The 21,763-nt window shown below is 40.3% G+C and overlaps 1 protein-coding gene across 7 annotated transcripts in view; it reads left to right on the top strand.

Annotated features, from left to right (window-relative positions):
• LOC145984304 (SWI/SNF-related matrix-associated actin-dependent regulator of chromatin subfamily A member 4-like) overlaps positions 1 to 21,763 on the top strand; it is a 119,536-nt gene that overhangs the window by 42,408 nt on the left and 55,365 nt on the right. For all 7 annotated transcript variants that reach the window (XM_083117959.1, XM_083117956.1, XM_083117960.1 and 4 more), the window contains exons 11-12: positions 1,706 to 1,858; positions 3,097 to 3,232. In XM_083117959.1, the coding sequence (XP_082974085.1) occupies positions 1,706 to 1,858; positions 3,097 to 3,232 (289 nt within the window). The remainder of the gene's footprint in view (positions 1 to 1,705; positions 1,859 to 3,096; positions 3,233 to 21,763) is intronic.

Here is a 21,763-nt window from a genome sequence, read left to right as displayed (position 1 = left end):
AAATATTGTATCAGTGTACTTTTTAAAGTTTTGTCAATAATGGCATCGTGATCACACATTATTCCAATTTTATTAATTTTGCCTGTCGGTCCAAAAATATATGTTTATAGTTATATTATACGAACTTCATTTTTTTTAAATGCATATTGGGCTTCCACCTTCAATGCACTGTAACCATAAACACAAAATATCGCATGACTTTTAAAAAATAATGTAACAACCTTTTACATATTTGTGTAAGGTAAAGTTATTCACCGAATATTCAGTGTCATCGGCCATGCCATTTTCCAGTGGATCACATAGAAACTGGAGAAAGTCATGGTTTTGTTGTATTTATGCTTATGTTATGTCTACTTATGACTTCCATTCCAATTTTATGTGTTTTTTTAACTGAAAATATGTCAGAAAACATAATAGATAAAATTACAATGAAGCAACTTATCTAGAAATAGGTAATGGACCTCCTGTACTCTCATTTAATGTAAAATAAATCTGTGACATTACACAATGTAGCCTGCATTCTTTCAAAGTAGTACGAACTTTTCAAATTATTATCCACCTACTCCAATTAACAAAATGGGAAAAAAACATTTTTCAGTGAAGAGAATGCTCGACACAAATATTCATTCTATACTCTGAATCACAGTGTGTGCAATCACAAGCAGCTACCGACAGCTGTAGCAACCTGGAGATAAATGCGAAGAGCACCAAACCTGACCTGCCTAACCTACCTAACCTAACCAAGTACAGAAGTAAAGAAAACCTGCCTAACCTATTTACTTATTTAGTTCGTAGTTGTACTTAAGTGCTGTACAATAAAACATGTGTCTTAATATAATCACAAAAACAAAACAATTATTATGCAGCTTACTGAAAGTGGGCTTACTAATAACTGTGCAAATGGAAATTAAATCGTATTCGTAACAAACTGAAAGGGCACTTAAAAAACTGAAAAAAATAATCAACCGTTCCATGTATAAGGTACATTTATGAACGGCTACCATCTCATCACATAATATAGAGTACTACACGTGTGTGTTTCATTAACATTCCCTCTGCTTGTTTTATAATGTGAATTAATTGTCCCAAGTTGTATCCATTTCCCTCGGGTGCCTCCATTATCCATTTTATATCCTCCTTACAACATTCTTTGTTGTTGCACAATCTTGCTGCTCTCCATACAAAATTCTCCCACATGTTCTATTTGAAATAGGGATGGGACGGATTAATCGGTACTCTATTGATATCAACCGATTTAGGCATATTGGTTTATCAATAAAATTACTGATTTGATATATTTATAAATATCTTAAAATTTAATGCAATATTGAGCCATTTTGTTATATTTTTTATGCATATGAACATATAATCTCTATCCCATGTTTTTTTTTTTTTTAAAGTAAATGTCTAAATATACAGTTTCTTTTCCATTGCAAAAGTTCGGTTTATCTGGTAACATAAATTAATTAGGAGGTCAGTAAACCATTTGAAATTTTATATTGGATCTGTAGAATATCTGTTATCAGCATTGGTAAATTTGATATTGGTACTTTATCAGTATTGGCCAAAATTTCTTATCGCCCCATCCCTAATTTGAAATAAATAAGTTCTGGAAAGAGAGCAGCAGTGAATAGGAAATCAATTATATTGTGGTATACCAACCATGTTTACTACACACTACATGTGAAAGTTTATTTTGTTTCAGGTAAAGTGCTCTCCGGGGATGATGCTCCTTTAGCAAGCCAACTTCAGGCTTGGCTTGAATTGCACCCAGGTTGGGAATCTGCTCCCCGTGAAGATGATGATGATGATGATGATGATGTGTCAGGCAGTGACTCAGATGATGACGATGATGATGGTAATACCATTTTAACATTTTTGGTTGAAAATAAAAAATTAAGATGTTTTCTATTGTTAAAATCTTTTAGATGTTACCGTAACACAGCATGAACACAAAGGAGATTGACATTGAAGCTGGTAAGAGGCTAGAGTTTCATTTTTGTTTGTGGTTGTACTGTGTTTTATTACAACCTTAAGGGATTTTAAATTTAGAAATATGTATTTATCAGCATTTGGCATCAAATCCTTTTTCTTAAAGCATTATTTCACCTGTTTCAAATAGGAAATATATATATAACAAGTTCTCATTTATTAATTGTAATATATAAATTCATATGGGGTGAAATTTGAAATTATAATAAAGTCATGCCAAGCATTTATGCCTCTTGTTAACTTACACATAAACATATCTTGTCCAGAGACTGACAGTTCTAACTGTAGATTTGCAAAATACAGAAATTTAAAATAAAATTTCCTACTCAATAATCATGGTAAAATCTTCCAGCGTTGTAACCAGAAAACTAAAAGGAACAGCATGCAAGGAGAAGAAAAAAGCAACGGAAGTTCTACTGCTCAGTGTCTCCAGTGACCATCTAGTGTGCGTAGGTCAGAAAAATAGGAAAATAAATGAACCAAAACCAAAAGGATGTAATCCAAATTGAAGATACCAGAATGTGTTTAGTCTTACTATTTATTCCAGCATTATCAGAAAAACTTAGAATGGTCCTGGGAAAAGGAACTGAAAATCGATCAGAAATTCACTCTCAATATAAAATTTATAAAGATCCATTGTTAAAAGTAGATATTTATAGTCTAATTTGAAGTTGCAATAGACAATACATTGGCCAAAGTAAGAGGCCTGTTAGAGAGAAGAATCTGTGATCATTTGAGAAATACAAAAAATATGAAGACAAATCCAGATTTTCCAAGCATGTTATTGAAACAAAACGCCCTATACCAGAAGATCTTCTACTGAATATTATGAGCTGGAATATACATTTTACACATGTGGGATTTGGAAATAAATTTCAAGCAGTTTTCAAGAAATATGTCGTAGCATGGCTAACTACAGTGGAACCTAGATGTTACGTTCCAAAGATTTTAACTTCATGGCCCCAACAAATTAATTTTTTCTGAAGAATATATAATTAAGTTTCTACTCTATTTAATATTTTTTGACAGTGTTATAGTGGGTGTGTGGATATTTAAAAGAATATTAATGTGTAAGGACAGTGTTTATACTTTTTTTTTCCCTAGGGCACGAAAAGGAAGGTGATCAATCTACAAAAGACAGCATCAAATCTGAAGAAGACAAAGCAAAAGATGTCATCCAAAAAGCAAAAGTTGAAGATGATGAATACAAAGTGCTTACTGGCGAGCAAACTTATTACAGGTATTTATCCTTCTAAACATGTTCTCACACATTATGTACACTCTTGTCAAGTAAAGTTCTTTTTACCACTAATTGAAAATTTAGAGGATAATTAAGGGTAACAGCATTAAGCCTTGTTTCCATGATAACTAAAAACTCAATATGCTGACCAAGGCAGAATTTATTTTATTTTAAAACCTAAACAGAACGTTACGTTTCAACCTTCTAGCAAGGTCTTCTTCAGACTCTGTACCAAATACAAATGAAATAAGATACAAAACAGGAAGGTATATATACACAAAAATCACTCCCCTCCAGACACAAGAATATTAGAAAGTTGTTTATCTGGAACATTCCTTTCCAGGTGTTCCAGCAGGTGACCTTCTCCTGTTAACTGTTGTTTCACCTGACAGGCAATTTAGATAAATATTTCCTTACATCTGGAACATAGTTGGACTCCTTCTTTCATGCTCTTTTTCCTTATCCTTTCTTTCTTCATTCATTCCTCTTCCTTCTTTTCTCCTCCTTCGCTCTTGTCGTTTCCACTCTTTTTAACACCTTCTTCCATTCTTTGTTTATCTTCAGTCCCCCATTTTCATTGTGTCTTCTTCCCTTCTTCTTCTCTATTTCCTTGGCCTCCTTCCATTTCCTCACTAGTACTCTCTTCTCCCTTCCTATCTGCTTATCCTCATCCCACTCGTCATGTCCTTCTAGAAGACCTTGCTAGAAGGTTGAAACATAAAGTTTAGTTTATGTTTTAAAATAAAATAAATTTTGCCTTGGTCAGCATATTGAGTTTTTGATAATTAAGGCCCAGTTGGGTGTAAATTGCACTAATCTTAACATACAAATTTACAGTCTCAGTGAAAGTGTGTTGATTCATGGAATGGATTAAACTTACATTGAGTATGAAGCTTTAGAAATTATACTTATGGCACATATAATGGTACCAACAAAGTTCTGTTGGTTTCTGATGTGCAATAACTGTGCTCCACACATTGCGAGTTTGTGTTGGACAATAGTCAATTGTTGGCGGGTGTATACATGTTGAAGCAGCAGGTTTTGTTTGGTGCAATTAATGTGATGACCTCTTTGTTCATGTTCTGCGGAGTTCTCCCATACTGGGATCCATAGTCTTCTGGAACATTGGAGACATGTTATTGTTGATGATGGAGACTACATGTGCAGGGTGGCGTCAAACATGGCAAACCGTGGAAAGTCAGGGAATTTGATGGGTTGATAAAGTCCAGGAAATGTTGCAGAATTTTTTTTCTTTTTAAACTTTTGATGCAATAGAATGAATGTGCAATGTGTTTGCTCTTAAAGAGGTCTTTATAAAGCTCTGTATGGGAAATCTTGTTGCTAAGTCTCGGCGTCAACTTTTAGGCCTCTTTTATGCACGACAACCACAGTGCCAGAAAAATTTAAACTTCCAAATATTACATATAAAATGTATTGCATTATCATTTTTTTGTGTCTGTATGGGAGCAGTATGGAGGCAGAGTTATCAACATATTTGTGGGGGTGCATAGTCTGACATCTATCGGATGGTGCCACCACTCTGGTACTGTCTGAGAGTTGTCTGACATCATAGTACGGCATTTTTGTCAGACATTCTGAAGGAACATGGAAACAAATGAGCACTTTTATGCCACCGAATTTTTCGTCAGATGTCCTGGCACATTTTGTTAGATGAACATTTAGACTCCATTGATGCATGCGGTTTTTGTCATATATATATATATATATATATCTCACTTCGACATGTGACATGGAACAGAGTTTTGTTGGATGTCTTAAGACTGCGACATCTGACAAAAATTGCATGCATAAATGGAACCTTATAATCCAAGTTTGTGTGCTGCGGTATGACATTTCATTGGACAAACTTTTAGGCTCTGTTTTGTGTACGAATATGTCGGACGTAGCAGTTTGACATTTGTTATTCTGGGACATCGTGACAAAATCGCTTGCATTGCACTATTATGAATCCGATGTTGTTTGGATGTCCCAGTATGACATTTTTTGCCATGTACGATGTTTGTCATATGCGACATCTGACAAAAATCACATGCATAAATGGAGCTTTAGACTGCTGCACCACTACAAGGATGCTGCTTGAATTTTATTACTCTTCTGGTTCACTTTACCTTATTTAATAAAGACGAAATGAGTAGAAAGGTTGTTTTTTCGTCACACTTCCACACAGTACACATTGGACTGTACACTATGTTGCCATTCGTCACCGGACACCCCATACCAGTATGTTAATCCGGTCGCAGCACCACATCAGTATCGTGTAGGGCCACCTTTCGCTGCAATGACGTCCGCAACCCTTCGAGGAAGACTTTCCACCAATTTGCGATACGTGTCGATGGGAATCTTGCCCCATTCCTCCTGCAAAGCAGCAAACAGCTCAGTGGTGTTTTTTGGGTGGCATGGCCTGGCTCTCAAGCGGCGCTCCAACTCGTCCCAAAGGTGTTCAATGGAGTTGATATCTGGACTTTGGGCTGGCCAATCAAGTTTTTGCACACCCATGTCATCGAACCACGTGTTGATAATGCCTGCCGTATGACATGGAGCATTGTCGTGCTGAAACAGGTATGGGCCAATACCGAATTGTTCCCACAATGTTGGTAGCGCAGAATTGTCCAGAACTTTTTGGTACGTATTGGCATTCATGTTTCCCCGAACTAAAACAAGAGGACCAAGACCATACCACGAAAAGCAGGACCACACCATGATGCCACCTGTAAACAGCGTTCGCCGGGCATACGCCACACTCACACACGTCCATCGGACCACCACATCTGGTGGCACGATTCATCACTTCATAGGATGGATTTCCATTGATCGAGAGTTCAATGGGGGCGTTCCTTGCACCATTGTAACGGACGGGTCGCATTGCTGGCTGTGATGTGCGGCTTGTGAACTGCTGCGCGACCATGAAAACCAAGTGCGACTATCTCCCGGCGGACAGTACGATCACTTGCAGCACTACTGGAAGCCGATCGAAACTCCTGTGCCACCATCTGTAATGACGCCTTCCGGTTTGACTTCACCACACGTTTCAAGCATCGACAGTCACGATCTGTTAATATTTTTGGTTTACTGGGTCTGGGTCGGCATGTCATGATCCCCTCTCACTTCCACTTCACTATAACATCACTCACTGTCGACCGGGGTATCTGAAATTTGTCGGAAATCTCACGGGTCGAATGCCCAAACCTGTGGGCTCCAATGATCATCGCTCTTTCCGCCTCACTCAGTTCGCGTCTTCTGTCCATATTGACCGCTGTAGCTGGTATGAGTGTATTCTCAACCGACAACGCCTTTTATAGGTTGTATGACGTGTACAGACGATCCCGAGCACTTTTTGAGGGGTGTCCGGTGACGAATGGCAACATAGTGTATTTTGCAGACTAGCGAGACTCGGGACATCTGGACTCGCAGCCAGTGTAATCTACTGTGGGGCTTGTGTTGTCATCAATATATATTTGTGATTGTCCCTTCATCCATCTCATCTTACCACCATTCATCCTCATCTTTTCAATTTGTTAAAAGTGGCTGAAAAGTGAAATAAGATAAAGCGAGTAAATTAATCATTGTGATAGCAAAAATTCTTGATCACAAGTAAAAGTTCATGACTTTCTTAAACTGGTAGGGAAAAGTAAAATTTGTCCTGGAAAACCTGAAAAAGTCTGGGAATCTCATTTGTGCTTGTCTGTAGCCACCCTGCATGTGCCTGCCAGGCCTCTTTCACATCACTTTTTTTTTGTTGTTGTTTGAAGATGTCTGGTAAAAATCCAACAGAACTTTCTTGGTTACCTTTATACAAAAACTCACTGCCATGATTTTAGGTTTCAACCCTGATTGAGCCACACTTTCCACAAAATTTTAAGTTATTTCAAATCCTCTATGTATCAGTTATTTTTATTCAACATTTTTGTTATTAGGGTCTACCAATTTGAACATCAGATCTTTAAAATCAGATAGAATGAAAACCACAAATGATGATGACATTTTTTATTTTTTTTATTTTGAAGATCAAACAATGGCATTATGTTTTGAACAATGTTGTTCAAATGTTGTCCTCTGCTTCGGTGGGTGGAATGGATTCTGAATGTCCAATTTTCCAGCACAGTATAGCCTCAATGATTCCTTTGATGTTCCGTTTCAGCTCACGAACTGTGCGTGGCTTAGTCTTAAAAACCTTAGATTTGACATAACCCCATAGAAAATAATCCTCAAAAAAATAAGGCCCGATCACACCATTGGCCCAAAAACCACACCACACAGTCACTTTCTTAGGAAGAAGGGGTACGTCCAGAATCACTTGCAGATTTTCATCTGCCCAAATCCTACAGTTTTGTTTTTTCTGTTGGTCGATTATGTTGACCAGAAATTCCTTTCAATGCTCGAAATGTCTGTCGAACTGAACACGAATTTTGATAATAAATTTGAATAATTTCTATGCGTTGTTACATTGTGTATCTATCCATGATAACTTGCCACAGACTACTGCACACAGATGTCACAGTTCCATCTCGTCATTCCAGTCAGTGTTGCTACAACACTCTTTCAAAGTTTCTAAGTTCAAATTGGTAGACCCTTTATAATAATAATAAGAAACTTTCAACAGAGCACAATGAAATTTCTGAATTTACCAATTTTTCCTTGGCATCCTCAAGAGAAAAGATAAAAGAAGAATAAATAAGGAAACCCATGTGCATTTGTTCCATGTAAACTGTCATCACAACATCGTAGAACAAAACCTTATTCTTGATAACTGGATTGTGTATGTTGTCAAGGCAGAATCCAATAATACTGAAGAAGAAAATTGTCTGGCACCCTGGCCTCCCTGATGGCACAGTGGTAGCATCGTCACCTTGTTATCAAGGGGTCCCGGGTTCGATACCCAGTGGAGGTACATAGTGGTTTGGATCCCACTTTAAACTCTAGGTCCAGTCCCGATTAACCTTACTGAGCATAAAGTTGACTTTAAAAAAAACAATTGTCTGGCACCAGATACATATGCTTACGTTTAAATCCATGAAAAGTCATAAAAGTAGCACAGCAACCTGGAAGAGAGAACCTCCATTTCATTGGCTTCCTGCTGTCTTCACAAAGCAAAAGGCGAGGAAGGCACAAGGAGAAGAGGAAAGGAAGTCATTTGTGGAGCTTGTACTTAACATCATTGTGCTTTTCTTCTCTTCTGTAGAAGTCCAAGATGGACAGAAGATTGAAGGCCTTCCTCTTCTCCCCATGCTGCTTTTTGTTGCTTTTCAAATATTTTAACCTTTATCTCCTGGACCCTTGAGCCTGTATTCCCGTTGAATCTGGTGCTTTTTCAAATGTGTGCTTTTCAGACTTGCTGCAAAGTACAAAAAATCGTAGCTCAAGAAGTAATTGGCATAGACAGATGACATTGGTTTTGTTTTCTTTCTTCTTAAAGATGAGGCTTTTAGCGGAAGTAAAATTTATACATTGTGCCTCCCAATAATTAGTGTTAAGGGAAGAAGTTTTTTTTTTTTTAATTTGGTGTCTTTCCCTTAATCCTTAATTGTCGGACATTACTTAAAATGTTGCTTTTTACTCATTCTTGCTTGTAGAATTTAATTTTTTAAAAAAGATGCAGCAGTTTAGAAGCTATAGCCACTTTTATAGATCTATACCTTACTAATATCGGAGTAACGAAGGGGAAATAAGGACTTGTTCAAACTTCGCTTGTTAATAGTAGTAAGAATGGATATATTGTTTTATAATTCGAGTATGTCATACCTTCATGTGTACACTAAAGCTAAAAAAACCACAGAACTGAAATATGTGTAGGTTTCAAGAATGGTGTGTTAATTGATGCCATGTACTAGTGTTGGATATATCGACCATCCATACTCAATGGAAATACAGGTGTGGTCCCCAGATCGACCATCCGGATGATAAAGGTTAAAGAAAAAGCAAAATAGAAGTTCAAGTGGGTCAAACTATTTCAATACAACTATCACTACTTGTCAATTTTTAAATCTGGGGAAAGAAGTTCATCATATTTGCAGTTTTGAAATGCTTTAACAAATTGTATGTATGGAATTGTATGACAGTGAACAATATGGAAACATTGCCTTACATAGATAGATTTCCTTAAAAATGGAGCAAATTTTTTGCAATACTACAATTAAATGAAGCATGATTAAAATAATTTTAAAAATAGGTCAAGTTGATCCAACTATATTTTGAACTGAAGCTGCTGATCAAAATAGTTATAAATTTTAATTTCGTGTGTAGGGCCATGTCACTCTACAAGAGTTTTGATGAAAAATGTTAATAAAGTCATATATATATATATATATATATATGTAATAGAGGGTGTCCAAATGGATGGTATTTATAATAAACATATTGTATATGGGAAAGTATTTGTTGAGCTCATTTATGGTTTACACTATTGCAAAGGAAAAGTGTTACCGTATTTACCCATGTTATGTATAATGTGCACTTTTTCCAAAATTTTTGCACCCAAAAACTGTGGTGCGTATTATACATGAAATAATTATTTCATGTGTACGGAACACTATCATGTTATAATCGTCGTAAAGCTTGAATTCCGTAGTTTCTGAATATGGCAACAGTAGTCCATTCAAGATAGCGACACTAATGTGCAATGCAGTTGAAATAAGCTCATCACAAAATTGAAGGAACGTTCTGATTTTTGTGGTACTTTGGATGAAAGAGAAGGTAAGGAGAAAGAAAATAATAATTAAAATGTGTTACTGGCCAAATAATATGACACACATGGAGTGTGTAAATGCCTAAATGAAATAAATCTTGTTCTACTAACTGCTAGTTTGAGGGTCCTGAATGGGCCTCTTATAAATGTTATGCCAGTCATGAAAAAAGTATAGTATATATATATATATATATTTTTTTTAGAAAAAGTCAAGAGAAAATTAGTAAAACCACGCATAAAAGTTTAAATGCCATTTTACAGGATTTTTCACTTTGTAATGTAATGTTCTGCAACACAAGAAAAGCAGTGTTTGCGATCCGCGTTTGCGAGAGAGACAAAAGACAGACGATATATTCGGGAGTCGAATGGCTTCGTCTACGCGGCTGGTCCAGGGATACGTGCCTCCAGGTTACGTTGCCGAACGATAGGATAGGTTAACCTAACCTACTCACCCACTCTGGGCTTGATTGAACCTATGAAACTACTCTGCTGTGCAACCTGGACGCACCCATCCCCGTGCAGCTCTACGCTGTCCTCCAGTGACCATTAACATGGAGGATGTCCCCAGTAGACCAACATCCATTCCGAGGAATGATTGCTGGTTTATCATAGGGACTTTCAGCCTAGTTATTCCGGAGCGAGAAGTACGCTTCCCGGACTTACCCGCCCAAATATGAATTGATAAATCAAGTTGTTGGAAAGACACATTTAATATTCAGGAAATTATCACTTTTAACCATATACAAGCACTGCACAAACTTATAGTTTTGTTTTTACACTTAGAACCAACAAATGGGTAATAAAAACATGGTACTTACATATTCTGCCTACATCACATCACACATGGGCCTTGCGACAAACACTTATCACTCCAACTATAAATGGGGGGATTTCTGTGATTTTGCACTAAAAATATGGCAGTATCTTAATACATATGGGTATTGGCTTGCACATGAACTGTTTCTGGGAGCTGTATGACAAAGGATGGGCCGAATAGTCATGGATGTCTTTGGATACAAAGCATCATGGTTTCCTGAAGGCTCATTGTCCTCACCATGTGGTATTGGAAATTTCCGAATTTTCATGGATATTGATTCCATGCACTTTAAGGCACTTTAAGTGCTGTAATTTGTCCATATTATACACTACTGGACTATTTCCAAGCACTTAGTAGCTCTTTCACATGTTTTAAACACAATGGCTACTCCATTGTCCTTTCTCCACTGGCCTACTCTGGCCCAAAACTTGGAGCGATGTGAACTGTACCAGCTCTTTACAAAAAGTGAAATCAAGATGGCTTCCTCACATGTTAAAAGCTATCTCAGTTGTATTGTCTGGTAGCCACGCCCATGAGGCCATCTGATTGGTCCACAGCACCTTGGGTTACTTGCCTTTATCTAGTACCTAAAGAAATCCAATAGATGGCAGTCTAGTCGGGGCTAGTTCCACTGGCACTCACTAGGTGGCTCTGGTGCTGTGAGACCGATTGTCTTTTGTCAAAAACATCGATTTTTTGATGTTTTTGTGGTTTATTTGTACTAATAATTGTGGTTTGGATTTATTTTCAGGGAAAGCAAGTTAATTTGTGCTTGCACAAGTGTTATCCTGAAAATATCTGTATTAATAAAAAATTTGCATGAAAAGCACATGTGCTCTCTGAATTCTGCTTGTCCACAAAGGTTGTCCTTTTGATAACCAATGAATTTTGGTCTGGGGCTTATTATTTACTTAATATTTTGATGTTTTATCATACTTTTACTAATTAGGCCTAATTCCTGTTAATCTTAACATATCTGGGAATGTCTATTCCTATTAATTTTACCTGAATTGAATTGGCCTTGTACTTTGGTTGGAGTGGAGTGCTGCCTGTATGTATTGGGGATGTATACCCAACCTTTGGTTGGTTATACATATCCCGGGCCCTCGGGAAAAGAAAAAGGATACGTGAAGCGGATCATTTTTCTTTACCCTTTACTACACTATACCCAAATACATACACAAAAATATTTATATACACACTGAATCGTTATGACCACGCTGGTCCGAAAAGAACATATACATGAAAGAAAAATAAATTTGCAATTATTCTTGCCCGTCACTTGGATATATGTTTGAGATATTGTTCTGTTCGATATATCGAACGATTTTCTAGACGGTATATACATGGTTAATATAACACACACTTAAAAGTTTTCAATAAATGATTTTAGTTATCCATGTTATGTCTGCTTTTTGTCGCACTGAATACAGTTTTTGTATTCGAACTGAATTGCTTAGTAGTTTTTAGGTACGTATCTAATGTCTCTGCCCCTCATTCACTTGAGGGTGCAGTACCTTCAAAAAATGTTCACCATACACATTGGTATGTTGTCCACCTTTGATCACTTCACAATTGTTCTTCAATATCTCCTTAGGTGGAGATCCCTGTTGCCTGGCTTTGTGCACTTTGCGTTGCCATCAAAAGTTTTTGTTGCTCGCTTGGCCGAGCAATGCTTCGACCTGGCTGTCCATTGGGATTGTGTACAATCTGTGGAATGCATTCCTTGTGTGAAGTCTGTCGGATTGTCATGGTGGTTCGTTTCTGGATGTCAGTGTTCGATTACGAACCCCTGACACACTCCCTGCTTCCCCATATTGCTGGAACGCTGAAAAGATTGTCTCTAGTTCCTGGTATAATATGCTTGGGGGTCTGCTGCTGCCTATGACACCATGCACTTTTGTGTGTTTGCTCCGGGGTTTTGTGGTGACACTGAGGGGGAGTTGGAGTGATGTACTCACTGGCCCCACTTCACACGCAGGCTTTGACCTTACCCTTGTTGGTTTTGGGTTGTTCCTCATAAACAACCCTATATGTTTGGGGGTGCTTGCATATTTCTATTACCGCTAACCCTGGTTTGGTCGAACCTAACCCATCGGTAGTGCACATACCCAATGATTGCTAAACAATATTTTGCTTGATTGGTAGTGAGTGATCTAGCATAGATTTGTACTCATAGGGAAATAAATTTCTATATGACGGTTGGACTCACTTTTGTGTCCAACAGAGAAATGGTCTTGGTAGACAATAATGAAATTACCCTCTATACCACAATGAAATTGCCTTGGCATATAATACTGAAATAATACTTTTGTGTCCAACAGAGAAATGGTCTTGGTAGACAATAATGAAATTACCCTCTATACCACAATGAAATTGCCTTGGCATATAATACTGAAATAATACTTTTGTATACAACAATGAAATAGGCTTTTGTATACAACAATGGAATAATACTTTTGTACACAACAATGAAATAATCTTTTGTATACAACAATGAAATTGACTTTTATACTCAACAATGAAGTAGGCTCTTACACTCAACAATGAAATAGGCTTTTGTATACAACAATGAAATTGACTTTTGCATACAATGATAAAATAATCCCTTACATGATCTTGACAAAAAATTTTCTACCCTATGTACAAATGGGTGAATGTCACAGACCAGACAGAACCTCATCCACAAAACCTCTGACCTTTAACATATATTAATACTAGTGTTCAAAAAATGTGTAGCTTTTTCTCCTCATCTTGTACCTGTTGTACACTCCTATCCGTGCGTCTTACCCTGGATGCGCTAGAGGGATACCAATACCTCTTATGCGACTAATACTATAGCGCAGGAGCCGTACCGTCGCGTACTTCTCTCCTAGGTCCTACTGATATCGGGTTTAGGAAGAAACGTAGAGCTGACGAGCAGACATCTACGGTTTCCATGGGGAAGTATCACAAGGGTACGAGGGTGGAGCCATTTGTGCGCAGTTACTCATCTTACCAACAGACAAAGCAAGTCGTAGGGAAACGGCTGCACCCCGTCGGGATTGAGGTTGAGTCCTCGTTGAATTCAGAGGCCCCTTGGCTTGAATTAACTTCTTTGAGGTACTCTCGATGCTAACACCGGATGTAGTAGTCTGAGCTTCTCAATGTAATGACTATACACCTTATAGCTACACCTCCACAACTTCATGTTATTGACATGTTGGTTGGGTAGGCTCTTACCGCTAACACAATGAACAAGATTAAATATGTTATCCGTCACCTGATCACTACAAACTAATGGACCGAAGAAGGTGTGGAACAATTTGTGGGTCTGTCCCTCTAGAGCTTTGCTTTGGAGATGGAATTTAAGAAAAACTAAGTCATACACTTTGATCACAGTTCTGTTTTGCTGTGACTTATTTACCTTACTGTTGGCTTTGTTTCGCCTTTCGGCCGTCCGGGATACAGCCATGAACAATTGCTGATCCCATTCGGTTTGTTCACCTGTAGGAATATGGAAGTGTTCCATAACGGGGTTCCTGAGTGAAACATGTAGCCTAAGCTCTGCTGGTGCGTACCCAGTGGTGTCATTGATCGAGTGATTGATAATGCTAACCACTGCTGGTAATTTATCTGACCATGTTTTATGGTTTTCATTGCACATGAGCTTTAAGAGCTTTCCCATCTCGAGGTGCGTCCTCTCAACTAGATTGGCAGATGGGAGATACGATGGTATAAACAGAACCTGAATTCCCATATTTTCAAGGGTTTGAGTGAATTGCTTGGCCCTAAACTGGGGACCATTGTCCACTACAATTCTTTGAGGAAGTGAAAAATGTACAAAATATATATCTATGAGTTTCCTCAATATTAAGGGAGTGGTGGAATTTCTGAGCGGGTATGCCATTATGTATCTTGAACATCCCTCCAGAATGGTGAAAATGTACTTCTCTTGGCGCTTACTGGTTGGGAGTGGGCCTACAAGGTCGCAGAACAGAGTTGCTCCTAACTTTTTGACATAATGGGCCTGCAAGACTTGCCGAGGGGGATGAAGGTTCGGTTTCACCTGCTGGCATCGAACACAGTCAGTCACCCAAGCCTTGACTCCTCGCCTCATACCTGGCCAGAAAAAACTACGGAACACCTTATTGTGTGTTTTGTCTACTCCTGGGTGCCCATCATCATTGTGATATGCTGTGAGCACCCGTGAAACTAAAGATTCGGGAATGTATATTCTGAACTTATCGACAAAGTGAAAGTCTTTGACCACTAGCAGGTCATTGACCATTTGGTATTGCTTGCTCCAATTTCTGCACCTAGGATTGTTATCCTGTTCCCCCCCTTGCAGGTAATCTATGATTGCTTTGGACCTAGGATCCCTTTCTTGTTCCCTCTGGAGATCGTCTCCGGACAGATTAGCTATGGGTTGGGGCAACACTTGGATTGGGTTGACACGTCTAACCATCTCTTGCTGTCTTTCCGGGATGCGGGATAGCATATCCGCTAGACAGTTCATACGACCAGCCACATACTCCACATCAAACTTGTAGTTCTGGAGCTTGAGGAACCACCGGGTGAGGCGTACGTTCCATGAATAGGCTGAGTTGAGCCACGAAAGACTCTTGTGGTCGCATAGGATGGTGAAGGTCTGACCTTGCAATAAAAATGAGAACTTCTCTATGCACCATACGATGCTTAGGAGTTCAAGTTCTGTGGAGGTATATCCTAACTCGTAATTCTTCAGAGATCTGCTAACGTATCCCAATGGCCTCTTCTCTCCTTCACAGTATTGGAAGCAGAATCCCCCCACCCCTGATCCCGAGGCGTCGGTCTGGAGGTAAAACTTCTCTGAGAAGTTGGGGTGAAATAATTTGCAGTCTTCCTGGACTACTGACTTCAACGCTTCGAATGCCTTTTGGGCATTCTCGTCTCACTGCCATTTGGATCATTTTCGTAGCAGGTCGTAAAGAGGTTGGGTGTATTCATTATAGCTGGGAATGAACTTACGAATCCACCCGAAAGAACCTAATATTTTCTGCAATTGTTTGATATTAGCAGGGGGTTGCAGGTTGGATATGGATTCCACATATTCCGGGCACATGGATATGTGTTTAGAATTGACTATGTGCCCTAAGAACTTAATTTGTTCTCTGGCAAATGAACATTTGGACAATTTGAGGGTCATGTTAGCCTTTTGAAAGATGGCAAGTACCTTACTAATGTGGACTAAATGTTCTTCAAAGGTGGCAGAGAAGATTGTGATGTCATCGACATATGCTAAGGCAAACTCCTCGGTACCACTCAGCAGTTTATTCATTACTTCAATGAACACCTGCATGCTATTGATGTGACCAAAGATTAATCGCTTAAATTGGTACATCTTGCCATTGAAAGTAAAAGCAGTGTACCTCCTAGACTCCTCTTCTAGGCCTATCTGCCAAAAACCAGAAGATATATCTAAGGTTGAAAAGTACTTTTTACCTTGGAATTGTGTGAAAATTTCCTCCATGTTGAGGGGTTTCAATTTTAAAGGCAGGATAAGTTTGTTGATCTCTCGTTGGTCTAACGTGAGACGTAGAGATCCATTCGGCTTTTGTACTACCAAAACTGGGGATACATATTCAGAATTTGAGGGCTCAATTATGTCCCATTCAATGAGCTGTTTGATTTCCTCCGCTACACCATCTTTGTATTTTACAGGGATGGGATAGTTTTTTCTAGCTACATACTCAGACTTGTGGAGGGTAATTTTGTGCTCGTGAATGTTGCACTTGCCTGGGCGGTCACTGAAAACAGTTCTCATTTGACACAGTGTTTCAAACAACTGTTCCTTTTGAGCTTGGGAGATACTGGTTGCATTGTTTGCGACATCTCGTATCTCGGGTATGGATGCCATGTCAGACTTCTGGAAGGTATCCAGGGGAAATATATCCAGCTTGTGGATCTGTGCTTCCTCGTCTTGACTTGCATCGGGACCTATCGGCAAGAACTTAGTGATCGTGGAGTGTGACCCTTTTCTGAACATTAATTGGTGGGATGAAAAATCTATTTGTGCATTAATCCCATATAACCAGTCTAAACCTAAAATACATTCTATGCTGAGTTCGTTTACGACCACGAACTCTACGCAAATCTCCGTACCTTCGACAATGACACCTACTGAAGCAGTCCCTAGGATTTTTTGCTTTTTAGCACCTGAATAATCTACTAACTTGATATTGTCACACTTAATGAGTCTGGGCCGGGATGCATTGTGCGTGATCTGTTTCCACATCTTGGAACTCAGCATAGATACCTCAGCTCCAGAATCGACAAGCGCTTTGGTAGGTACATCCACCAGAGTCACCTGTATTACCGTACCATACCTATTGTTATGCTTATTTATAGGGACTACACAATTGTTACTGGAGCTACAGAACTCATTCTCTATTGAGTCGTATTCATCCAAATTCAAAAATGCTATATTTACTAACCTAGGAGGATTTGTTACACCTTGGCCACCATCACCCCCTGCGAGAGCAGCACTGGCTAGTTTCCCGAGGGTTGGTCGTAGGGCAGAATGGCATTCATCTCACTCTGTTGAGATCCCATTTGTTTACCCTTGGGTGTGTGACCTGGTTTGGTGAACCATTTTACCTCATCGAGTGCATTGAGTATGGTATCCATACCTCGTGGGCTGAAGTGAACCAGGTCGGGTCTCATGTTTTGACCGTAACCCATGGTTTCTTCGAACAGCGACATGTTCATTTCTTGGCCCTTGTGCACAAATTTCGATGAGGAATCCAGAACCCTTACATTGCTATTATCATCAAGGGATAATATTTTTGCAATTAGTGAGTCATACATGGCCCAGAACCTGTGTCGGTTCTCATTGGCTAACCTGGGAACTGGTGGAGGAGTCAGAACAATGACCTTCTGAGCACCTTTCCTCTTTAGGGTGTAAATGATATCCTGGAGGTTCCGGAACACCTGGTTGGTGTCCTTCCCTCGGAGCATATCATTTGTGGATACCATTAATAACACATTTTCATGAACACACTTTTCCCTTCTCAAAGCACTGAGCAACTGCGCTGAGGTTTGTCCAGATATGCAAAGTCCGATGTGGTAATTACCATCACTGTCTCTTTGGACAGGATACCCGAATTTTCTCTGCGCAAGACGTGACAACATTGAATCACCCACTGCCTGATACTGATTTATCAGTGGAGTGTGCTTGCATGAATCTGAACATTGTGGGACAGGTTTAGGTTTGGCATCGCCCTTCCCCACGTCAGGACGTTGCCTACCTAGTTTCCCTGGTTGTGCACATTTGGATGCACCTCAGCGAGATGCTCGGAAGACCCGTGTGAGCTGGCGGAACTCTTACGTTGGGATGTTCCACCCTTTCTCCGGTCTACCTTGGTTCTGTTTGGGTACTCCTTAGGCCGGGAGCCCCTCGCAGATTTGCACATGTGAGCGTCCTCCTTTTTGGATGAACCGCTCGCCTCACCCTGACCACGACTCACATAGGTCCGGTTAATGCGAGTCGTGGTTTTCCCGTAATAGGGTCGTGCTGGCCTTGCAACTTCCCTCTCAGGATATTGTGCCACTTGCACACTCTCATACCGAAGTATGGAGTTGGCCACCTCCTGAAGAGAGACGAAGGGAGCTAGGACTAACTGGTCCTTCAAGCTGCGCGGCAGCTGTTGCACAACGTGGGTGAAAACCTGGTTGTCGGCGATTTCTGGCAACGCAAGCCTAATCATTTTGACTTGGCGCCAGAAATATTTGTGCACTGATCTGTGCTGGGATGGGTTGTACCTTTCGTTGAGAGCCTTCGCAAGGGAAGAAGCTCTCCACCCATCCCCTTGGAAATATGAGAGGAACTGCCTTTTGAAATCTGAGTAGGACTTGAACTTTCGTTCGTTCCTCTCGTACCACTGCCCTGCCTCGTCCCGTAGACAGAACGAGATTATTTGGAGGGCATCCGCCAAATCTACCTCCAGGAGAGTGAGATCTCTCTCAAACTCCTGCACAAAATCTGAGGCCAGCCTGTTCCCCTGCCCGTTAAAGGTTGGGAGCTGTTTGAGATCAGCAAACCTAACCCTAGGTTTGCTCTTGTTCCTCCTCCGGTTCTTCCTCTTCCTCTGGCTGCAGACTTCGGCATCCGAGCTTTCGGAATTGGATTCCGGGGAGTTACCAAGTGGGTGGTACTTGTTAGGGGGAGACACATAGCCACTACTCTGGTCAGAGCTTTCGTAACCCTTAGGTCGTCGTTTGGCTTGGTACAAGGCCTGGTGGACAGACACATTCCGCGCAGGTGAGACGGGCTTGGTAGCTGACTTCAGCGGAAGGGCGGACTGAGTAATTCGTCTCTCCATCCCTTCCAGGCAAGCAAGAATCCTCATCAGGCTTGCATTGTCAGACCCTTGTTCTGCTGGCAGCTGCTCCTCACCAACCCTTTGTTGTGAGGAGGTGCGCTGCTCAGTGACTTGGCCCTCGGAAATGCATTCATGCGATCTGCGGCCTTCCGCCTGACAGTTCGGCATTTCCTTCCTCACTTGCTCGAGAACCCTGTTCTCGATCGTGACCATGTGGTCACTGCAAGTGAGCTCTCTGCATATGTTTTCTAGGGCATCTAACCTCCCTAGAATCTGAGCTGTGGTGGTCTGATTGTCACCGCCTTGCACTTCGCCAACGAGTTCCCTCAGTTGCGAAATCTGGCCTGACACTTGTGTAAAATCCCTTTCTAACCTTGACTCTAAGTCATTACATTGGATCTATATTTGGTTAATTCTATTGGTGTTGGTCGCTACTTGCTTGGTTAACAATTCTGAGGTCTTCGGGGTGGCATTGTGGATGGAGTCCAGTCTGGCCTGGAATTCCGTCCTTACGGCTTCAAGTTTCCTATTTACTTCGGCCGATGCCTTGGCAAATTCCCTACCCTGAGCATCAATTTTCTGACCCTGCGCTTCAAGTTTCTGACCCTGCGTATCAAGTTTCTGACCCTGCGCATCAAGTTTCTGACCCTGCGCATCCAGTTTCTGACCCTGCGTATCAAGTTTCTGACCCTGCGCATCAAGTTTCTGACCCTGCGCATCAAGTTTCTGACTGTGCATCAAGTTTCTGACCCTGTGCCTCAAGTTTCTGATTAACACTTTCAGAGACTTTCGATTGCTCTTGGAGCATTGCTACAATGAGGGCAAGTTGGGGGTTACTACTGGTACTTGCACTACTGTTGGGTGGGAACCCACGACCTGCTGGCCGTTCCAGCGACCTTGATCTGGTATTCATATTTGGGGAGTGCCGGTATTGAGTCTCATAATCTTGCAATCCGCGTTTGCGAGAGAGAGACAAAAGACAGACGATATATTCGGGAGTCGAATGGCTTCGTCTACGCGGCTGGTCCAGGGATACGTGCCTCCAGGTTACGTTGCCGAACGATAGGATAGGTTAACCTAACCTACTCACCCACTCTGGGCTTGATTGAACCTATGAAACTACTCTGCTGTGCAACCTGGATGCACCCATCCCCATGCAGCTCTACGCTGTCCTCCAGTGACCATTAACATGGAGGATGTCCCCAGTAGACCAACATCCATTCCGAGGAATGATTGCTGGTTTATCATAGGGACTTTCAGCCTAGTTATTCCGGAGCGAGAAGTACGCTTCCCGGACTTACCCGCCCAAATATGAATTGATAAATCAAGTTGTTGGAAAGACACATTTAATATTCAGGAAATTATCACTTTTAACCATATACAAGCACTGCACAAACTTATAGTTTTGTTTTTACACTTAGAACCAACAAATGGGTAATAAAAACATGGTACTTACATATTCTGCCTACATCACATCACACATGGGCCTTGCGACAAACACTTATCACTCCAACTATAAATGGGGGGATTTCTGTGATTTTGCACTAAAAATATGGCGGTATCTTAATACATATGGGTATTGGCTTGCACATGAACTGTTTCAGGGAGCTGTATGACAAAGGATGGGCCGAATAGTCATGGATGTCTTTGGATACAAAGCATCATGGTTTCCTGAAGGCTCATTGTCCTCACCATGTGGTATTGGAAATTTCCGAATTTTCATGGATATTGGTTCCATGCACTTTAAGGCACTTTAAGTGCTGTAATTTGTCCATATTATACACTACTGGACTATTTCCAAGCACTTAGTAGCTCTTTCACATGTTTTAAACACAATGGCTACTCCATTGTCCTTTCTCCACTGGCCTACTCTGGCCCAAAACTTGGAGCGATGTGAACTGTACCAGCTCTTTACAAAAAGTGAAATCAAGATGGCTTCCTCACATGTTAAAAGCTATCTCAGTTGTATTGTCTGGTAGCCACGCCCATGAGGCCATCTGATTGGTCCACAGCACCTTGGGTTACTTGCCTTTATCTAGTACCTAAAGAAATCCAATAGATGGCAGTCTAGTCGGGGCTAGTTCCACTGGCACTCACTAGGTGGCTCTGGTGCTGTGAGACCGATTGTCTTTTGTCAAAAACATCGATTTTTTGATGTTTTTGTGGTTTATTTGTACTAATAATTGTGGTTTGGATTTATTTTCAGGGAAAGCAAGTTAATTTGTGCTTGCACAAGTGTTATCCTGAAAATATCTGTATTAATAAAAAATTTGCATGAAAAGCACATGTGCTCTCTGAATTCTGCTTGTCCACAAAAGGTTGTCCTTTTGATAACCAATGAATTTTGGTCTGGGGCTTATTATTTACTTAATATTTTGATGTTTTATCATACTTTTACTAATTAGGCCTAATTCCTGTTAATCTTAACATATCTGGGAATGTCTATTCCTATTAATTTTACCTGAATTGAATTGGCCTTGTACTTTGGTTGGAGTGGAGTGCTGCCTGTATGTATTGGGGATGTATACCCAACCTTTGGTTGGTTATATGTTGTTCTGGCAGAATTCGAGCAATCACCTCCTATCACATGGGATGTGTATCAGCGGTATTTGTTGGGCGAGAAATAACAGAAAATAACTTCCGGTGGAGGCACATAGTGGTTCGGATTC

The sequence above is a fragment of the Lepisma saccharinum genome, chromosome 2 (assembly GCF_977018435.1).
Source record: "Lepisma saccharinum chromosome 2, izLepSacc3.1, whole genome shotgun sequence".
NCBI lineage: Eukaryota > Metazoa > Arthropoda > Insecta > Zygentoma > Lepismatidae > Lepisma > Lepisma saccharinum.
This window is presented reverse-complemented; position numbering and strand designations above follow the sequence as displayed.